This window comes from Astyanax mexicanus, unplaced genomic scaffold, assembly GCF_023375975.1.
Source record: "Astyanax mexicanus isolate ESR-SI-001 unplaced genomic scaffold, AstMex3_surface scaffold_31, whole genome shotgun sequence".
NCBI lineage: Eukaryota > Metazoa > Chordata > Actinopteri > Characiformes > Acestrorhamphidae > Astyanax > Astyanax mexicanus.
Genome location: NW_026040041.1, coordinates 547110 through 567615, shown reverse-complemented (window position 1 = coordinate 567615; position 20506 = coordinate 547110). Strand labels below are relative to the sequence as shown.

The 20506-nt window shown below is 38.5% G+C and overlaps 3 protein-coding genes, 1 long non-coding RNA gene and 1 other non-coding gene across 5 annotated transcripts; 2 read left to right on the top strand and 3 right to left on the bottom strand.

The window, feature by feature from the left end:
* The first annotated feature begins 728 nt into the window (after positions 1–728).
* On the top strand, positions 729–2507 carry LOC111196875 (uncharacterized). The gene is made up of 5 exons (XR_007429929.1): positions 729–1157; positions 1254–1352; positions 1743–1820; positions 2101–2307; positions 2403–2507. It is a non-coding gene; the product is annotated as an uncharacterized LOC111196875 (long non-coding RNA).
* A 9-nt stretch (positions 2508–2516) lies between these two features.
* On the top strand, positions 2517–7937 carry LOC125788833 (histone deacetylase complex subunit SAP130-like). The gene is made up of 6 exons (XM_049472708.1): positions 2517–2980; positions 3073–3167; positions 3770–4566; positions 4668–4877; positions 5242–6431; positions 6570–7937. Exons 3-6 carry the CDS (start codon positions 3807–3809, stop codon positions 7752–7754), a joined length of 3345 nt encoding a protein of 1114 aa, XP_049328665.1. The 5' UTR covers positions 2517–2980; positions 3073–3167; positions 3770–3806; the 3' UTR covers positions 7755–7937.
* A 2069-nt stretch (positions 7938–10006) lies between these two features.
* trnai-aau (transfer RNA isoleucine (anticodon AAU)) lies at positions 10007–10080 on the bottom strand. The gene has a single exon. It is a non-coding gene; the product is annotated as a tRNA-Ile (tRNA).
* Positions 10081–11559: 1479 nt separating this feature from the next.
* LOC125788949 (zinc finger protein 239-like) lies at positions 11560–16715 on the bottom strand. The gene is made up of 2 exons (XM_049472915.1): positions 16645–16715; positions 11560–13414 (listed from the first exon to the last, which is right to left on the bottom strand). Exon 2 carries the CDS (start codon positions 13343–13345, stop codon positions 12320–12322), a length of 1026 nt encoding a protein of 341 aa, XP_049328872.1. The 5' UTR covers positions 13346–13414; positions 16645–16715; the 3' UTR covers positions 11560–12319.
* Positions 16716–16860: 145 nt separating this feature from the next.
* Positions 16861–20185, bottom strand: LOC125788951 (gastrula zinc finger protein XlCGF49.1-like). The gene is made up of 2 exons (XM_049472916.1): positions 20116–20185; positions 16861–18277 (listed from the first exon to the last, which is right to left on the bottom strand). The coding sequence occupies exon 2, from the start codon at positions 18183–18185 to the stop codon at positions 17469–17471; it is 717 nt and encodes a 238-aa protein (XP_049328873.1). The 5' UTR covers positions 18186–18277; positions 20116–20185; the 3' UTR covers positions 16861–17468.
* Positions 20186–20506: the final 321 nt, after the last annotated feature.

Genomic DNA, 20506 nt, shown 5'->3' with positions numbered 1-20506 from the left:
TTTTTTGAAAATAGTTTATTTAACTAGCTAGCTCCGTTGGTAATATTGGAATAATATGGCATCTAAAAAAAAACACCGAGCGATGGGTGATGAGGAGTGGGTGGCCAGGCTAAAGACCTTCGCTGGTACGGGCGTTTGGCCCTCGGAGGCGGGGAACAGGCCAGCCCCGAGGCAAAAGAAATGGCATGAGCTCTATCAAAAGGCAAGCATTAAACACATAATAAATCAAGGCTGCGATGTAGGGATTTTTACGTGTTTAAGATAGTTTTGTAGTTTTATTTGTATAGACAGTCTGAACGGTTTATAGAAACGTGACAAAAGAGACTATTCTACCTATTTGTTTTTATTATTAAACACATTTTCTCAGTGTGTTAATTAATTTGTTATAAATTGTTGTAACAAAGTCATTTTGACGCATCAAACGCGTCTAATACCTATCATGCTTATTAAAATATTATTATTATATTCGTAAACATATCTAATATATACATATTAAGTTCTATTATATATTTAGATTTGCACTGGTTTCTCTAGAACACTGCTCTGAAGGACTCTGAACCATTTGATTATGCATAAACAGTGGAATCCCCCTATAGATTATTCAGTGAGTACCACGTGATTTTAGGTCACACAATATAGAATTAAATTAATGTGTTATACACTTAATGTGTTAATACATTTATACACTGACTGACCATTTCATTTACTATACTGTACATTATGACTAGAGCCCCATAAATATGGTTATGGGACACATAAATTAATGCCAGTTAATGCATGTGCCTCACACTTTTGTCCTGTTTGTGACTTTCCTGGCCCCTCAGTGTCTGCCTACAAGCTCACATAGTGTCAATCTACATGTATGTTGTTCTACAGTGGCTAATGAAATCACAAATCAAGTCCAGTAAGAGTATGAAGCCAGAATTCTACATTTTGTAATGATTTATTTAATTACGGCACATACACGTTTTGGTACATTACTGTCCTTTAACAATTGGTTTTAATGCTAGCTACATTACAGCACAATTAACAATGCAGTCAGTAAATTGTCCTATTGGAATTTCTTGCAGATAGAGAAGTGTCCAGCACAGCTCAAACAACAGACGTCAATTTTTGGGGGTCGTCAGAGCTGTGTGTGCGGGTACCACTGTGTAAAGGTGTGGAAATAGGTGGATATAATGAGCAGAAAAGCATGTATTATGTATTTAAGTGATTTTTAATGGTTGTACTTTTTTTTTAATGTATTTCTTTAGACCACTAGTGAACATACATCTACTGTGCCATGCACATCAAGACAACCTGTGTGTTCCAGCCCCTCTTTACCCACACTCACAGTTTCCCAGCGACAAATAGTGAGTGAAGTATTCCCTTCTTACTTTTTATGTTTGTTTTTTACCCTTAAAAAGGGTCTTCTTCAGTTTTTGGTAGACAAATTTTGCTGGAATTATTATTGAAAGAGCGTTCTTACTCAAACCAGTTTTAAGTACTCCCATGTGGTACAATACGATTTTCTTTTTCTGTTCCCAATTAGTGAAATTTCTACATTTCTACTAATTTCTACACATTAATTAATGTATTAATTAATGTAGTCAAATCTCTATCAGTGTAAAATTAAGAAAAACAATGGTCATTATATTTGTATGATCATTTGTATGATCAAATGTTTTTTGCTTTTTTAAAATTAAGATGTTTATATGATACCACTTGGACTAAATTGCTCTAATTTATTTTTCTTTCTTCAGTTTAAACCATCTCGTTTTGGTGGAAAGCATGTCGCTGCAGCAAAACCAGTGCTTAGTCAGGCCAGGCCTCCAACTAAGGTATGGTTTAGTGCATGGGCCACCACTCCGATCTGTAAAGGGCCAGTCAGGGTGTATGTTTTTATTTCAACCAAGCAATGACATGTCCTATATAACCAACTGTTTAAAGGCTGAGACTAGCCGATTAAGCAAGTAGTGCTGCTGGTAGTTTAGAAAGCATACCGGCCAAGATTGGAGAACACTGGTTTAGAGAATGTAAATGTTTGTTATATCATAGCATAATTTGAGCTGTCAGTATAATTCGCTATAAACTGTTGTTGATGTAAAATCTGTTCTCTAGGATCATGCCACTGACACTACTACAGCTGGCCCACCTGCATTCACCAGTCCTGCTGTTGCCAGGGCCACATCCACTGCCCTGCAGCAATCATGCAGTCCCAAGACTTACATCCAGACCACATCCCCTTTTTCCTTGCCTCCTTCTTTATCTACCTCTGCAAGGAGGAAGCCATCCACCTTGTCGATGTCTTCTGTGTCCACCGTTTCTGTAAGTTTCAGTGTCTAAATTAGGATGTGGTTTGTCTTTGTTGCCTTAATATATTTTTAATTATCCCTTTTTTAATGTGTGTATGTGTGAAACAGAGTGAATCCATTACCACCAGCTGTGCATCAGATGACTGCCCCAGTGTGGAAACCACTCTATCCAGTCTTCCCTCTGTTGTACCTGCTGTCCCACCTGTCCCTCAGACTCCTCCTCAATCTCCTGCTCTGTCATCTTCTGGTTTCAATGATTTCTGGTTGCCAGCAGAGATGAAGAAAAACATCCCTCTACAAGACCAGAAATGGATAGCATCCACATTGTGGGGGAATCAGAGACTTAGAAGTGGCCTGAAGCTATGGTATGAGCCACCTACACCAGCTCTGATTTACCATCAGGTGCCCACACCAGATCCCTTCTTCACCCATCGTCTTCTTGTGTGGATGCCATACCACCTGTGGAAGGTCAGGTTGCAGTGCCCAGACTGCGGCAAGCAGCTGACTGGTTGCGGAATCCATAAAAGAGTGCGACATGTCTTGGACATTGACAGATATTACCTGATGGTGACCGAGACTCTCCGTTGCAATTTTTGTAAAGTCACCCATCTGTCAACAAGCAAGACCGTCCTGGACCAACTGGATGTCCCTCACCGGTCAGAGTTCCGAATCATCCTCACACGAAAGTAAGTAGCACCGACTGTCAGTTACATTCTGAGCACAACTTTAAATTTACCTCAGACAAAATTCTACAATAGTTGTCTGTCTTGTTTTGCAGGTATGCTTGTGATATTAGGGTCATCCGTCTGATGAGAGAGAGGACATTGGGGAACAGCTCCAATCGTCTCCTAAAGCAGCTAAAAGAAAATCACAGTGAGGAGTGGTTGATTCGCCTTGCCAGATATTTTGGGGAGTGTGAATCTTTTGTAGCGCATCCCAGCCTTTTTCCTGTGGTTTTTCAAGAGCCCCCAGAGCCGATTGCTGTCCCCACAGAAAGATGGCTTCTTACAGTCTACGGAAAGGACATAATGAGTCGAGTCGACCACATCAAGGCTTCCATTACGTCCATTTTTGGATCCATCTTAAAAATGGACTCCACTAAAAAGGTATTAGATCATTACTGTGTAACATTTAGATAAAATTCCACTCAGGGTTTTTGTGTGTGAAATGCTCTGTTCTAAAGAAATGTGTGGAGTCAGAATTGTTCTTGGCTTTGCTGTTTGAAATTTTATTTGCTTCTAAAATTACCTCTATTTTATGATCAACACACAAAACACTTGTAGGTTTACTGGTGGTTTTGAATAGCAAATGAAATGGCTTTATTTGCACTGCAGCTATAACCTCTCCTTTCTATCACCATATGTTAAATCAGTGAGATTCAGTAGGTTTCTCTACTAATTAACAATTCCCATTTAACAATGGCTGATTATTGATGCAATGCAATCTTATGTCCTATTGTTTTGTTAGATCACAAGGAAGCTTGCTGGTCCAGCCAAGGGGACAGCACAGTGGATGACCTCTGTCAGCAACGAGAGAGGTCAAATTCTCATCAGTGTGCTCACTGCGCAAGAGGGGCCAGGATTGGATGCAATGGTCAAAGGTCTCATCAAGAGATACTCCCAGGCAGCCATGGTGCCACCAAAGCTCTTGTATGTGGACTCTGGCTGCTGCAAGGACACAGGTGGGCAGACTAAACTGGAGGAGAGGTTTAGCGGTTGGCCAGACCTCACTGTCAGACTGGACATCTACCATTTTATGAGGCGCCTGGCTGTCGGTTGTACCACTGACGCTCATCCTCTGTACCCCACGTTCATGGCCCGACTGTCCTCGTGCATTTTTGAATGGGACCCAAATGATGTTGCCTTGCTGCGCTTGGCAAAGAGGAAACAGCTTAAAAAAGAGGGTGTTCCTGGGGTGACCAGTGCAATGGTGGACAGGAACATCACAAAAGATGAGCTGGCCCAGTACTGCAGACGAAGGACACGGGGTGAGGAGACCACAATCCTCCTCATTCAAACACTCCTGCAGGAGCTGATGGGAGAGAAGGGCAGAGACCAAATGGGTGTCCCTTTGTTGGACAATGTCAGAATGGAGCACATATGGCGTGTGCAGCAGAGGCATGTAAAGTGCATTCAGGATGTACCAGGTGTACCACTGTACACTGACATAGGGAACACCACAGTGGAAGGCATTGTACTAACCAGGTACAGATGTGCAAGAGGCTCTAAATCCCTGGAATCCTTCCACCTGCACCTCAACAGATTCATCCCAGGTGAGTTGTGGCAATATAATTAAGACATTTACTGTTAGCAAAGAACAAATTAGCATTGCGATGGTTAAACTGTTTGATTAAAATGTATGTGTATTTTTAAGGTACACAGGCCAACAGTCTCAACTTTCAGCTGTACCTGTTGGAGGGTCTTAACAGGTGGAATCATAACAGGAGTGTGGAGTCTGTGGCATCCAAACCTCCCTCTTTTCTATGTTATTCTGGGGACCTGCTTCACAGTGTGAACAACAGCTCTCTGAAAGTGCTTGGGCGGAGGTTTGTCCCATCCTTTCAGCCACCCACACAGTACACTGGTAAGTTATTCTGAACTTAAAACACTCCAAACTGTTTAATGTCAAAGTATTTATGTTACCCAGCTCAAGGTCCATTCTCTTAATTTAACATGTTATTGAGCTTGTTTTAAGTTATACTATTTGCAGAGTAACAACCCAACTTTATCTTATTTTACATCAACCATTCAAGATACATCAATGTTTGTACTATTTATTAAAGAGAAGTTCCATCAGAAATAAAAGTAGATTAGTTCAACAAGCAGTCCCAAATGTAAAATGCCAAATGTTATGTTTCAAGTCCAAGTAACTGAAGACAATGTGTATATATTTTTTTAAATATCCAAATCTTAACACAACTCTGGTTCCTGTGTATTTGTTCCTACAGGAGAATTAATTGGTATCGACTACTTGTATGAGCAGACTGGGCACTCTTTTCCAGAGATGGAGAAGGAAACTGAAGAGACAGATGAGTTATTAGAGGACATTGCCTTGGAGTATGAACACCTAGATGAGGGTTTTGATGAGCCTGTGTTTCCCATCCTGGATAACATTTTAGCTGATCCATTGGCTGCTACCATCACCATCCCAGCTGTGACCTCACCCTCCATTGGCCTTCTGCTTGTGCCACCATCAGAACAAACATCTGTGCTCTCACAGTATCCACCATCACCTCTGCTGCCTGCTACTCACATTTCTTCTCCCTCACCACACCAGTGTTCTGTACCACCTGTTGCTCCACTTACACAGTCCTCTGCCTCCTGCGTGGCTCCTCCTGCCCTCACACAGTCCTCTGCCTCCTGCGTGGCTCCTCCTGCCCTCACACAGTCCTCTGCCTCCTGCGTGGCTCCTCCTGCCCTCACACAGTCCTCTGCCTCCTGCGTGGCTCCTCCTGCACTTATACAGTCCTCTGCCTCCTGCGTGGCTCCTCCTGCCCTCACACAGTCCTCTGCCTCCTGCGTGGCTCCTCCTGCCCTCACACAGTCCTCTGCCTCCTGCGTGGCTCCTCCTGCCCTCACACAGTCCTCTGCCTCCTGCGTGGCTCCTCCTGCCCTCACACAGTCCTCTGCCTCCTGCGTGGCTCCTCCTGCCCTCACACAGTCCTCTGCCTCCTGCGTGGCTCCTCCTGCCCTCACACAGTCCTCTGCCTCCTGCGTGGCTCCTCCTGCCCTCACACAGTCCTCTGCCTCCTGCGTGGCTCCTCCTGCCCTCACACAGTCCTCTGCCTCCTGCGTGGCTCCTCCTGCCCTCACACAGTCCTCTGCCTCCTGCGTGGCTCCTCCTGCCCTCACACAGTCCTCTGCCTCCTGCGTGGCTCCTCCTGCCCTCACACAGTCCTCTGCCTCCTGCGTGGCTCCTCCTGCCCTCACACAGTCCTCTGCCTCCTGTGTGGCTCCTCTTGCCCTCACACAGTCCTCTGCCTCCTGCGTGGCTCCTCCTGCACTTATACAGTCCTCTGCCTCCTGCGTGGCTCCTGCTCCAGTTGCACAGATGTCAGCGTCCTTCATGCCCCTTGCTCCACTTGCGTCAGTCTCTGCCACCACCGATGCCACTACAGAGGAGCCTGTAGAGCAACTGGTAAGCAAACAGTTACTTCACACTGAGAAAATAAGCTATCAATTCTATAAAAATTGAGTAAGAAATATTTATTAATGTGGTTTGCATTTGCTCTTTCTCAACCATCACTAATCTTAATGGGTTTATTTGTTATTGCAGGCTGTAGATGACCATAACATACCTGGGATGGACCGTGTGGACAGCCTTGCTGAGTACCTAGTGGGTCTTCGCAGTGAAACAAGTCTGATAATAACCAACCAACAGGCTAGTACCATTATAGGCCTTTGGCAAAATTTGCTACCATATGACCAGCAGCGTGTAGCTTTTGCTGCTCGTTATCAGGACCGGCTCACCACAGGCAGGTTCAGGTCACCAAAGAAAAAAAGAGAGTTTACCCCTGGTGTGGAGAGCCTAAAACGCTGCATTCTGAGCTCCTCTGGTTCTCCTGCCCAGTGGCCAGACTGTTGCCGTCTGTTGGAAGCCATTTTTGTCAAGCTCTGTGGAATACACAGGAGCCCAAAAAAACAAGGGCAGGTGACTTTGTCAAGGTGGGCTTTGATTCTAAAAGACTACAGCAAAATCCGACAGCTTATCCTGGGTAATGGTGCTGTTATGCAAAGCACCACTCTTCAGCTAGTGGAAGTCAACTCAACCACCCTGAACCAATGGTACAACAAACGAGTCAAGAAACAGGATGTTCAGTTAGTGCTGCAAGGGATAAACCTGCCATCTTCTGTCCCTGTTGCCACTGAGCCTCTTCAGCCTGCAAATCTTCGCCCTGCTGTTGCTCCTCCACCACCAGGTGTTCAACATGTGTACCACTTGCCACAAAGCACAGTAGGGCAGGCAAAGTGTAAAAAACGAGCTGCATCAACAGATGACCACTTCTTACCACCTTCTGCACGTCAGAAGATGTGTGCTCAGAGGAAACTTTTTCCAAAGCCTTCAACTGTCCCGTCTTCTCAAACATTTTCTCTGCAAACCACTACAACTTTAAGTCAGCCAGCAGTGATATTTAAGCCTTCCCCTCCTTTGTCTTCCATTTTTACCATACCTGTATCCTTCCCTGTCTCGTCTGTGAGTACTGTTGCCCAGACAACAGCTACAACAGCTTCATCGGTTGCACCAACCCCATCCATGTGTACTACAAAGAAATCCACATCCAAGGCCAGGTTTAATAAAAGGAGAGTGGAGGCAAACTCCTGTCGCAAGTGTGGGCAGTTCAGAACTGAGACAACAGGGCACAGTCAGTATAAAGGGAAAATATATTGCCCTAATACAGAGACAATGTCTCGGGAAAAGTGGCTTGAGGAGACAAAAAAGAGAAAAGCTGACCATACCTAAACACTGTACATTTAACTGTATTTAGTTTGTTTGTTTTTTTGTTGTTGTTGCTGACAATTTTTCTCTCCGTCATGTTATTTATAGAGTAAAATAAGCTGGACTCCTAACATTTTTTGTTAAATGTTTGATAATGTCTCTGTTGGTAAAAATAATTACACTTTTGCATGTAAATTCAAATAAATTTCCTTTGAAATTCAGTTAGTTATTCAAGTCTCTTGTTTGTAAAAAAAAAACATATTATAAAAACCAACTGCAAGTATATAAAATGTTGTGGTATCTGTTATACTATATAAATATTGTAGTATACCTGTTATGCTATAAAGAATATTGTAGTATACCTTTTACACTATCTAAATTATTGTGGTATACCCCTTTATACTATATACAATATTGTGGTATACCTCTTATACTATGGAAAATATTAAGGTATACCTTTAAAATATATAAAATATTGTAGCATCTGTTTTACTATGTAAAATATTGTGGTATACCTGTTATACTATATAAAACGTGGTGTACCTGTTATACTATATACCACGCTGTGACATACCTGTTACACTATATAGAACGCTGTGGTATACCTGTTAGACTATATACAACGCTGTGGTATACCTGTTACACTATATACAATACTGTGGTATATCTGTTACATACAACGCTGTGGTATCCCTGTTACACTATATACAACGCTGTGGTATCCCTGTTACACTATATACAACGCTGTGGTATACCTGTTACACTATATACAATGCTGTGGTATACCTGTTACACTATATACAATACTGTGGTATATCTGTTACATACAACGCTGTGGTATCCCTGTTACACTATATACAACGCTGTGGTATCCCTGTTACACTATATACAACGCTGTGGTATACCTGTTACACTATATACAATGCTGTGGTATACCTGTTACACTATATACAACGCTGTGGTATACCTGTTACACTATATACAATGCTGTGGTATACCTGTTACACTATATACAACGCTGTGGTATCCCTGTTACACTATATACAACGCTGTGGTATACCTGTTACACTATATACAATGCTGTGGTATACCTGTTACACTATATACAACACTGTGGTATACCTGTTACACTATATACAATGCTGTGGTATACCTGTTACACTATATACAACGCTGTGGTATACCTGTTACACTATATACAACGCTGTGGTATCCCTGTTACACTATATACAACGCTGTGGTATCCCTGTTACACTATATACAACGCTGTGGTATACCTGTTACACTATATACAACGCTGTGGTATACCTGTTACACTATATACAATGCTGTGGTATACCTGTTACACTATATACAATACTGTGGTATATCTGTTACATACAACGCTGTGGTATCCCTGTTACACTATATACAACGCTGTGGTATCCCTGTTACACTATATACAACGCTGTGGTATACCTGTTACACTATATACAATGCTGTGGTATACCTGTTACACTATATACAACGCTGTGGTATCCCTGTTACACTATATACAATGCTGTGGTATACCTGTTACACTATATACAACACTGTGGTATACCTTTTACACTATATAGAACATTGTGGTATACCTGTTTTACTAATTTATAATATAATAATTATATTATAAATTAATTAAATAATAAATTAACAGTAAATTAAGATTGGTGTATGGGAAAACATTTGTTTAAATGCCTTTTAAGTTTCAGTTAATTTTAGTTACATTTAAAATCTAAGCTGCTGTTCTTTGATAGCACACCGGGATTTGAACTCGCGACCTTTGTATCTGCCCCGATCTTCCCTTTAGCTCAGAAAATGACAATAATAATAAAAAAGAAACATATTCAACGAAATAAACACCGCAGTTTTTTTTAAAGAGGCAGAAACAATTCATTTTTCAGTTTTTGCTCGATGGTTAACTTTTCTTTTTCTCGCTTTCTTTCCTTTTCCCTTCTTCCTCCTTCTTCCCCCTTCTTCCCTCCATTTTTTCTTCTTCCCACGGGAAAGCAGACTATTGTTCCCCAGCTTTGGCGCAAATGGTAGAGCGCTCGCTTAGCATGCGAGAGGTAGCCGGATCGAGGCCCGCATTCTCCAACGAAGGTTTTGACTGTGTGAATGCCACTGAGAACCGCTTTAAAAACTATAAGTTTGAGTGTATAACTTCAGTGTACGTTATTTACCTGACTCACCATTTGCCTCTGCTTGACAGATGACCGTCTGAAAGCATGATATAGCAAAACAAAGAGAAGAACTTTTGGCCCGTACGGGGATCGAACCCGCGACCTTGGCGTTATTAGCACCACGCTCTAACCAACTGAGCTAACCGGCCCACAGTTGAAAGCGGAACCCTTCAGGCATGACGGATGAATGTCCACCAGGTGTAATTGTTTTATTCTGTTTTTGGCCCGTACGGGGATGTGTGTGTGTGTGTTCTTGTGCCTTTTTCATTAGGGAATGCATGGTGAGTGAGCTTGTCAGTGATGTGAAGTCCCAGGAACCTTTTGCCTCTGCTTGACAGATGACCGTCTAAAAGCACACAGTCTCAGTCAGTCACCTCACCTCATTCACCACATAGCCTGTCACTCACCTCCTCCACAGTGTCTCCCTTTTTATAAAAAAGCTAAACATCTATTGAATCATTGAACAATTTGACCATGATAGGTTTAAAAATAAAGAAAACTTAAGAAAACATAAAAAAAATAAAATAAAACAAACAAACTCACTTTTTTCTCTCCCTAATCCTTTACAGCTTCACAAACATGTATTATGCAAATTAGGCGATGACGTCATTTATTCTAACGACTTTTAGGACAGCCAATAAGCTACTGAGGAGTTGGCAAAACTGAGCCCATCTGCTTCACAGTTTAAACTGTTAAAATGCACATTCTCCCTCTTTTTGTGAAGTTTAAAAGCCGACACAAACGTATCAGAACCTGAATCTGTTTATTTATACATCCTTCTAATTACCTTTATATATTTGCACTGAACTTTATATATTTGTATTAAGGTTCATTTTCTGAAGGTTTATAAGACCTCATTGTTACAAATACCTGTACACACCGTTAATGACAACTCTCCACTCCCAACGGGCCACAGCGTTCAATGTCACGTAGCAAAAAATCATGTTTTTTATTTCATGTAGAATTTAATGCAAGTTCACCATCATGTTACCATATCCCACTGCTTTGAGTATTTTTATCAATATGGACAAAGTTCCAACTAATAAAAAAACTAATTTACTATACTAGGAATTTATTTTCAGCTGCTTATAATAATAACAACAAATTTTTTAATAAAGAATTATTCTACAAAATTATTAGAAAAACAATTTTATTTAGTCAAAAAGAAGACACAAATAAAACTATATACAAAAATGCAAACTTTTTTGTCTAAATAAATAAATTGTGTTATTTACTGGTATTATTTTTTGGAACATTATATAAATAAGTTTGAAGCACTAGAAGTAAATAATATTGTTTGGGGAAAAGTCTCTTTTTTTTTCAACACTTTGGACAATCAGTGGAAATCATGACGACAGATCCGAGAGTAAATGTAAATGTAACTGATTATGTGTTTTGAGCAAATAAATGGAGTTATAATGGAGGAATAAAACAAAAAAAACTTTTAAAGAAAACAAGGAACAAGAAAGATGAAATGGTTTATGTTGGTGCATGAATGCATTCCCGAGTAATTTATCTGAGATCACAAAGTGCACTTTTGGATGTAAAACCTGTTTTAATCCAAGGGTTAAAAATCCACTATAAAAACTTGTGTCTTCAGTAGAACACATGGTAATCACAGAATAATGTTGTGATTAACTGGATTTAATTTGATTTATTGATTGACACCACTAATAAATATATATACACACACACACAAAATATTAAAACTGTGACAGAAAGTAAGCAGAAAGTGTTAAATAAACCAGAATACGTTTCACACTGTGAACACTTCAAAGTGATTCCTTTAGCTTTAACTGATTCAGACCAGAGAAACAAACTACAGACGAACGCATTTTGTCTTAAAGGAGAACTCTGGTGTAAAATGTACTTTTGTTGTAGTAAAACATGATTAAAAAGTTCTTATATTTGTTGAATAGCTCATCTCCGTTCTCCCACAGTGTTCAGAGATCCAGAAATTGTGTGCTTTTAGCCCAGAACTCTTTACAGCAGCCGTATTGGGGCATATTTTGCCTCGATAAATTGCTTTTTACACCGTTATACACCTCCTTGGTAAAATCCCTTGGCGCCGGCTGCTACACTATGCGGAGTCTATGTATATATATGTCTATGTTATTATCAGTACAGTAATGGCGGCACTCGGAGCTGAAGCTAGTATTATGGGATGTACACAGTGGTGTTTAATAAGCTTCTTGTGCACTTTTTAAGTTATTAATGCCTCGTTTTAAATGTCAGGGCTCTCCGGTTCTGGGCAAAAAGCACAATATTTCTGGATCTCTAAACGCTGTGGGAGAACGGAGTTGAGCTATTCAACAAATATAAGTACTTTTATCATGTTTTACTACAACAAAAGTCCATTTTACAAGGTATAAGTATATTTTTCCCTCGTTATTGTATTTGTCTTTGTTTGAAGCATCTGTGTGTTTTAATGTTTAAATGTCTGAAGTTTCTCCCGCAGTCTGAGCAGTGATACGGTTTCTCTCCAGTGTGAATTCGCCGATGTATTTGGAGATTACTCTGTTGAGTAAAACTGTGTCCACAATCCGGGCAGTGATAGGGTTTCTCTCCGGTATGAATCCGCTGGTGAATCTGGAGACTACTCCGTTGAGTAAAACTCCTCCCGCAGTGCGAGCACTGGTGCGGTTTGCGTCCGGTATGAATTCTCTGGTGTCTTTGGAGATTGCTCAGCTGAGTAAACCTCTTCCCGCAGTCTGAGCAGTGATAGGGTTTCTCTCCGGTATGTATTCGCTGGTGTATTTTTAGCGTGCCGCTCCCTCGAAAACTTTGCCCGCACTCTGAGCACCGATAGGGTTTCTCTCCGGTATGAATACGCTGGTGTTTTCTGAGAGCACCACTCCCTCTAAAACTCCGTCCACATTGTGAGCACGTATAAGGTTTCTGTCCAGTATGAATTAGCTTGTGTGTTTGCAGATTACTCGGTTGACTGAAATGCTTCCCACAGTCTGAGCAGCGATATGGCTTCTCTCCGGTATGTATTCTCTGGTGCAGTTGGAGATGACCTGCTTGATTAAAGGTTTTTCCACATTCTGAACAGCGGTACGGTTTCTTTCCGGTATGAATTAGCTGGTGCAGTTGGAGATGAATCTGCTGGGTAAAACTTTTTCCGCACTCTGAGCAGTGGTACGGTTTCTCTCCAGTATGAATTCTCTGGTGTTTTTTGAGAGTCGCTCGTTCTCTAAAGCTCTTCCCGCACTCCGAGCAGCGATGCGGCTTCTCTCCAGTATGAATTTTCTGGTGTTTTTTGAGATTCCCTCGTTCACTATAGCTCTTTCCACACTCTGAGCAGTGATACGGTTTCTTTTTGACGGTATTTCGTTGTGTTTTCCTGTGAGGCGCGCTGACGTGATCAGATGCAGAGGATATTTTCTGAGTTCTGGATCTTCTGGAAACCATATTCTCAAATCTGAATGTCTCTCACGTTCGATATTTGTAAGACGATCCTCTTATTAAACATTTTTCATCCTGTGGAAGAACACAAAGAATAAAAGCATTTTCATTAGATATATATATATATCTTTGTACTCCAAATTAGTGTCTAGTGTGGTAGAACAATTGTGGATTTTGTAATAAAGAGAGTTTTGCAGTCTGGTGAAAACCTTGACTTAATGATGGGCGGTATAGCAGAGGGAAAACTACAACCAGTATGTATTTCTCTCATACCGCAATACCCCTACAGGCACCACCAAAGAAGCACACGCAGCTCTGTGGAGTCGAACGCTGGTCTAATACCATCCTACAGAGAAACCAGAACAGCTCCTGCTGCTGTTTCTACTGTATGAGTGTTTTATCCCAGTAAAATTCAGCAGTAACTACAGACCTTTAAATATATTAATACTATATTATTACTGTAGCTTAAAGGATGACTTGAATATATTTACTGACTAGAGAAAGAAGGGAATTGTAGCTGATTTAAATACTGTAATCCTTTAATGGCTTCAATAATAACATACAGTAAATTGATATTAAACTTGTATATAAATTGTGCAATAAAATATTTGAGAAATATCTCTTGTAAATACTTAAACATTCAGTATTTTAGGTTTGTTTCTAGTGTTTATGGAACTGTTTAAAATGTGTAATTTAGTAAAAGTGGCGTTTCTCTTATTAAGGACTATTGTTTATATTCTTCAGCTCTTTTTCTGATGATAATAAAGTCTGACTTCTATATATATTGAGTTTATATTTTGTGGTTCAAAATAAACCCAATACTAATCAAAGCCTTTAGTGTTTGAATAGCTAACGTGACTCACTCAAGCCCTTTTTATCCGACCTGTGTTTATTTTTTATATAGTTTCACTCCCATGTTACTGTTGCTCCTAGTAATAATATTTATTTATTTTTCAACTGCAATAATACATATGCTGCCTCTGAATACACCTAAATTACCCTCATTTACCATGCCCATTTATTTATTTATTTATTTATCTTTTTGTGTGCTAATTGCTGTTTAACTTTTGTTGCTTTTTATTTTTCTTAATGTATGTTTGATCATGTGTGTTGTATGTTCAGTACTGTGACACTGCAATTTCCTTCAGGATCATTAAAATGCTATCTTATCTTATCTAATATTACATGACTCTTGGTGGGACAAAAAAAAGTTCTAGTTCTGGTTCTCATTTTCTGTAAATAAATGCTCTAAATGAGAATATTTTTATTTGTAATTTGGGAGAAATGTTGTCTGTAGTTTATAGAATAAAACAACAATGTTCATTTTACTCAAACATAAACCTATAAATAGTAAAATCAGAGAAACTGATTCAGAAACTGTATTTTCTTTGTTTATAAATGTTTAGTTGCACAGAACACTATTTGAGAGCTGTTTGTTGGCAATAAACAAGTTTATAAACCAAGGAATCAGTAGAGTTAGATTAGCCCTGCCCACTGGAAAAACAGTAGTACTTTTAAAGTCATTGAGGGAATGAAACAGTGAATTTCTACTAATTTAATTAATGTGATTTAGAACAAAGCCCTTTAAAGCCCAATCCGGACGGGACTACAAGTTTAGAGAAAAACAGTAGATAATTCTGGAGGACGTATGAGAAAAACATGTATTTTAATTAATGGGATTTCTTTGCTATATATATTTTACAGTAGAATATTAGAGTCAGAAAACAGCATTCTTACATTTGTTTTCATCACTGAAGATAATTCAGGTCTGAAAGGGTTAAATAGTATGTAAGAGTTTTGTGGATGTTAGAGATTTAGTGGATATTCAAGTTTGAACTCTTTTCTTGCTCACAAACAACATCCACAATTCTCCCAAATAACACTAAGCAAACTAAGCTTAGATCTTTCCATTTCTCCCCAATACATTTAATAAGAATAGCCGGTGCTGTGCCGAATTCAGCACGTCTTCTTGGCTTTAACTTTTAACTTTTAGAAAATGGAAAAACCCAAGATACTGTTTTAAGCTACGCTGAGAACTCGTAAAAAATAATGAAAAATAGTAACGTCACCCGCAGCCTCTTCTGAGAGAGGGTGCTTTTCCTGGCGGGGGTGCTGAATTCAGCACAACACCATATTTACTAGGGGACCATCTGTAAAAAGACCCTGTTAAAAAACGTTAAAGTTTAAGGACCTAAACGGACTAATAAAAATAAGTACAGATTTGTAAACTCTTAAAAAAAGAGTTTAAGTTTGTCTCTGGGGCTGAACCTTGTATTGAGGTACAATAGAGTGTAATCTTTCAGTGAAAGTCTTTTTTCGTACCAGTAAAGATTATCATTAACTAAATGTGTGTCAAAAACTTGATAAAGTCTGGAGGAAGAGTGGAGAGACACACAGTCCAAACTGCTCGAGGTCTAGTGTGAAGTTTCCACCAATCAGTGATGGTTTGGAGAGTCATGTCTGTCATCTGCTGGTGTTGATCCACTGTGTTTTATTATCAAGTCTAAAGTCAGTGCAGTTTTGTTTTCCCACAAAATCTTACAGCACTTCATATCTTACAGCTTCCCTCTGCTGATAATAACTTTTATAGAGATGCAGATTTCATTTTCCAGCAGGACTTAGCACACTGCCCACACTGAGTACCAAAAGTACTTATTGGTCTTTTAATATAATATTCAAATTTTCTGATACACTGATTGTTGAGTTTTTAATTGGCTGTCAGCCAGTAAAACAATAACATAAATAAACACTTAAAATAGATCACTCTGTGTTTAATACATCTATATAATATATGAGTTTCACATCTTGAACTAAATTACTGAAATAAAGTAACTTTTTAATGATATTCTAATTTTTTGAGATGCAACTGTACATACAGTATATTAATACAGTGATATAGAATACTGAATGTACCTTTTAGCAGGTTAAATGGTATAAAACTGTATTTTCTGCTGTTAGGAAAGACTTTGTACTTCAGAGGGAATCGAATCTGACCCGGTAAAGACCAATATTACACCTATAAGAGTACAATAATAAAGTACTAATATCAAACCTCTGTTTTCTTTGAGTGTGTAAGTAGCCTGTTAGTCCTATAATTATATAATAAATTATACCTCAAACATCAAAATAAACCATAAAAACCCAAAATCACAGAGTAAGAGTCAACCTTAGCCTCCTCAGCTCACATTAATCTCTCTTATTTTACATTTTACTGCTAAAATATACAGGATTTCTCCTCTTTTAGAGGGAAAGTTAGGAGTAAAGTGAGAGTAAACAGTGAGTAAAAGTGTAGTAGAGTTCTTTACCTGCAGCAGATCAGATCCTGTTTCTCTATAAAACACTGCGGACTCAGATCTTCTTCTTCTTATTATTTTTCTTTCAGGTTTATGGTAGAATAACTAAAAGTGCATTACCGCCCCCTACTGATCTGGAGTGGGAAGTGTGATTTGAGGAAGTGAAGTGACCAAAAACCCAAAGATAAAGGTTTATTTATATAACAATTAGTTATTTTTATTTTTTAACATCGAATACAAAATCTCATAGAGGTTTAACGTACAGTACAATAGGGGAAAATAGAAAATATATATAGAACAAAACAAAGAACAAGGGACTTAAAACAAAACATACATATTCTACAGGACTAAGTCTCAGTTTCATATAGAGCTGTTCTAAAACTTTTGACTGGTAGTGACTGTGTATTTTAAAAATAAGAGGGCACTTAAAAATTATGATTTTCTTTGATTTACCAAATTATCACAAGCAATCAAACCACCAAACTGAACTGCTTGAATTTCTGCACCAGGAGTAAAGCAGCATAAAGTTATCCAAAAGCAGTGTGTAAGACTGGTGGAGGAGAACATGATGCCAAGATGCATAAAAAAACTGTGATTAAAAACCAACCAGGGTTATTCCACCAAATATTGATTATTTCTGAACTCTTAAAACTTTATGAATATGAAATTCATAATCACAGAAACTGATTCAGAAACTGAAGTGATCTAATTTTTTCCAGAGCTATATTTCCTAATCTATGATTAATTCAAATTTACTGTTTTTTAAAAGGGTATAATTGCGTAGACCACGACAAGTTTTGTATAGAGCATTATACACGTTTTTACACATACAGTCCTTATTTTACAGCTTTTGCAGGATTTGGCGCCCAGTGGCATTTGTGAGAGTACCTGTACCTCCTCTTACACACCGCACACTGATGCGGTTTCTCAGTGTGAACGCGCTGGTGACCGTTGAGAATCCCCCGATGGGAAAAGCTCTTCCCGCACTCTGAGCAGTAAAACGGTTTCTCTCCGGTGTGAATGCGCCAGTGGCTTTTAAGAGTGTTAGCGTCTCTGAAACTGTGTCCACACTCGAAGCAGTAAAACGGTTTCTCTCCGGTGTGAATGCGCTGGTGGACCTGGAGCTGATACTTACTTCTGAAACCCTCGCCGCACTCCGAGCACCGGTGCGGTTTCTCTCCGGTGTGAATGCGCTGGTGGATCTGGAGCTGGTTCTTTAATCTGAAGCTCTTCTCGCAGTGTGAACACTGATGCGGTTTCTCGCCGGTGTGAAAACTCTGGTGTAGTTGGAATTGGCTGTGTGTTCTGAAGCGCATGCCGCACTCCGAGCAGTGATGCGGTTTCTCTCCGGTGTGGTTGAGCTGGTGTCGTTGGAAACTCGTCTTATTAGTAAAGCTCTTCTGGCAGTACGAGCAGTGGAGGACGCCATCTTTCACTGTATTCGTTTCTGTGAGTTCGTGAGATGAGCTGATCTGAAGAGTAGAACAGGATGCGACCTCTATACTCGACTCTATATCCTCACATTTAATAATAATATCTTCTGTTTTCAACATCGTGAGATTTTCCTCCTTCTTCAGGTTGAGTCTCTCAATTTTACGTAGAGTACACACTGGATACTGGGAGCAGGAGAGGGCTTTGTTCCATTCTGGAGGGAAATAATAATATTTATTTAATATTCTTATAAATATATTATTATATTTATATTATTATATAATAAATAAATATCCTCCTGAGACCCAGCGTCCTCATATGAGGACATTCCATTACTGCTCCTCTGCACCATTATTCTTAATTTTTTTTTTTTTTTTAAACGTTAACCCTTTAGCCTTATATGGAGACACGTACGTATGCCAGTACTATTTGGTGGTCACATGACAACATTATACTTAACTCATTAAAAAAACAAGATGGCGAGAATCCCAGGCAAACGTTTTCACAGCCAGGTTTTTATGTTTGAAACTAGGTTATTTACTTTCCGTAGAAATAAAAAAAATATTTTTTTTTACTAAATGGGTCCATCTGATCTCGAATGGCAAGGTATTTTTTTTCCCAAAAATGCTTGCTTTACAAAGAGAAAGTTAAGTTTTTATATATTTTTATACTTGTTAGGTACTCCTGAATAGATAGAAGAAATAAAAAATGCACACCAAGCTAAAGTCCGGGTCTCAGGAGGATATACAGTGTAGGGGTGGGCGATATAGCCCTAAAATAATATCACAATATTTTATGGTATTTAAAAAAAAAATTCAAAAATACACATACAATATAATACTGCACACTCAGTATTATAAGTGACCTATTAAAAAATACAAGACTTTGTCAGATTTGTAACAGAAGTCAATGATCCAGAATATCATGATACTAATAATAATTATAATAATGCACTCCATATATCTCCATATATTCAGGATTAAAGTAAAATAAATGATACTGGACAGATAGAATCTGTCTCTATATAGCTAGATATATAATGGAAATGTGGTGGGTAGTGCACTATAGGACTATATAAGCTTTTGTTCTTAATGCCTTTATTTTTAGTTTAGTTTTCATTAGTTTTATTTTTATTTTTATACTTTGGGTTATTTCTGAGGTGCAGGATTTAAAAATGTATTGTGTCATAAAAAAAAATCAACAAAATAAACCATTAAAAAAAAAAATATATATATATATTCAGTTACTGTCAAACAAACAAAGAACTGTCTACAAAAAAATGTAATACTGCTGATTAAAATAACAAACAGACTAAAACTCACACTTAACACTTAAGATGAAAATAAAAACTATCAATGAGACACGTCATCATCACACCAGAGAGAAAATCATAAACAAACTCAGAAACACAATAAAATCTACAGGTTTTACTCATTTTTACCAGAATTACCAACTAAAAACGCTTCTAAATAAATGAACAAACATGAAAACTAAGCATACGCTATGTGTAATTTTAGTTAGTTTTAGTTTGTTTTATAAACTCTTAATTCAGTTCCAGTTAGTTACTGTTTTGTTTTTGATTTTAATAACCGTTTTATTAGTTTTAGTTAATGGAAATGTTTTTTCACTTTTAGTTTTCATTATTTCATTATTTGGCTTTATTTTTTCCCCTTAAATTACTTTTACTCTCATACTTTTTTTAAGCTTTTTATAGTTTTGAAACCAGTACTTTTACTCTTGTACTTAAAGAGTTAAAGGCTTGAGTTGATACTTTAACTTCTATATAAGTATTTTATTAAACCCGAGTATCTATACTTCTATCCAATACTATAAAATCATCCTGTTTTACTTTTAAAATCAGAGGATTTTTATAAAGCAGGGCTGATTTTTGCTAAGATAAGAGTCAGAACTGCTTACAGAGTCTCAACAGTGCCCGTTTCTGAGTTTACTTGATCTTACTTTTAGAAACTACCGCATTTCTCCTCCATCAGAGAGAGAGTGAGGAGTAAAGTGAGAGTAAACAGTGAGTAAAAGTGTAGTAGAGTTCTTTACCTGCAGCAGATCAGATCCTGTTTCTCTATAAAACACTGCGGACTGAGAGCTTCTTCTTCTACTTATTTTTTATTTTAGATCAACTAAAAGTGCATTACCGCCCCCTACTGATCTGGAGTGTGCAGTGCGCTATCGGGAAGTGACGGAATTATTCAATAATACCCAAATAAAATAGAGAGAGAGTCTAAAATGCACTAAAATTATTTTGAAATTCTATGATCCCAGATATAAATTGAAAAAAAAAAAGCATTGCTTTTACTCTATAAATTTTATATCCCCAATAAAGCTAGGGAAGTACACTTAAAAAAATACTTTACATTGTTGGAGAAACGTTATCCGTATCCTTTTTTTTGTCATATATTTAAATAAATACAGGTAATAAACTATCAAA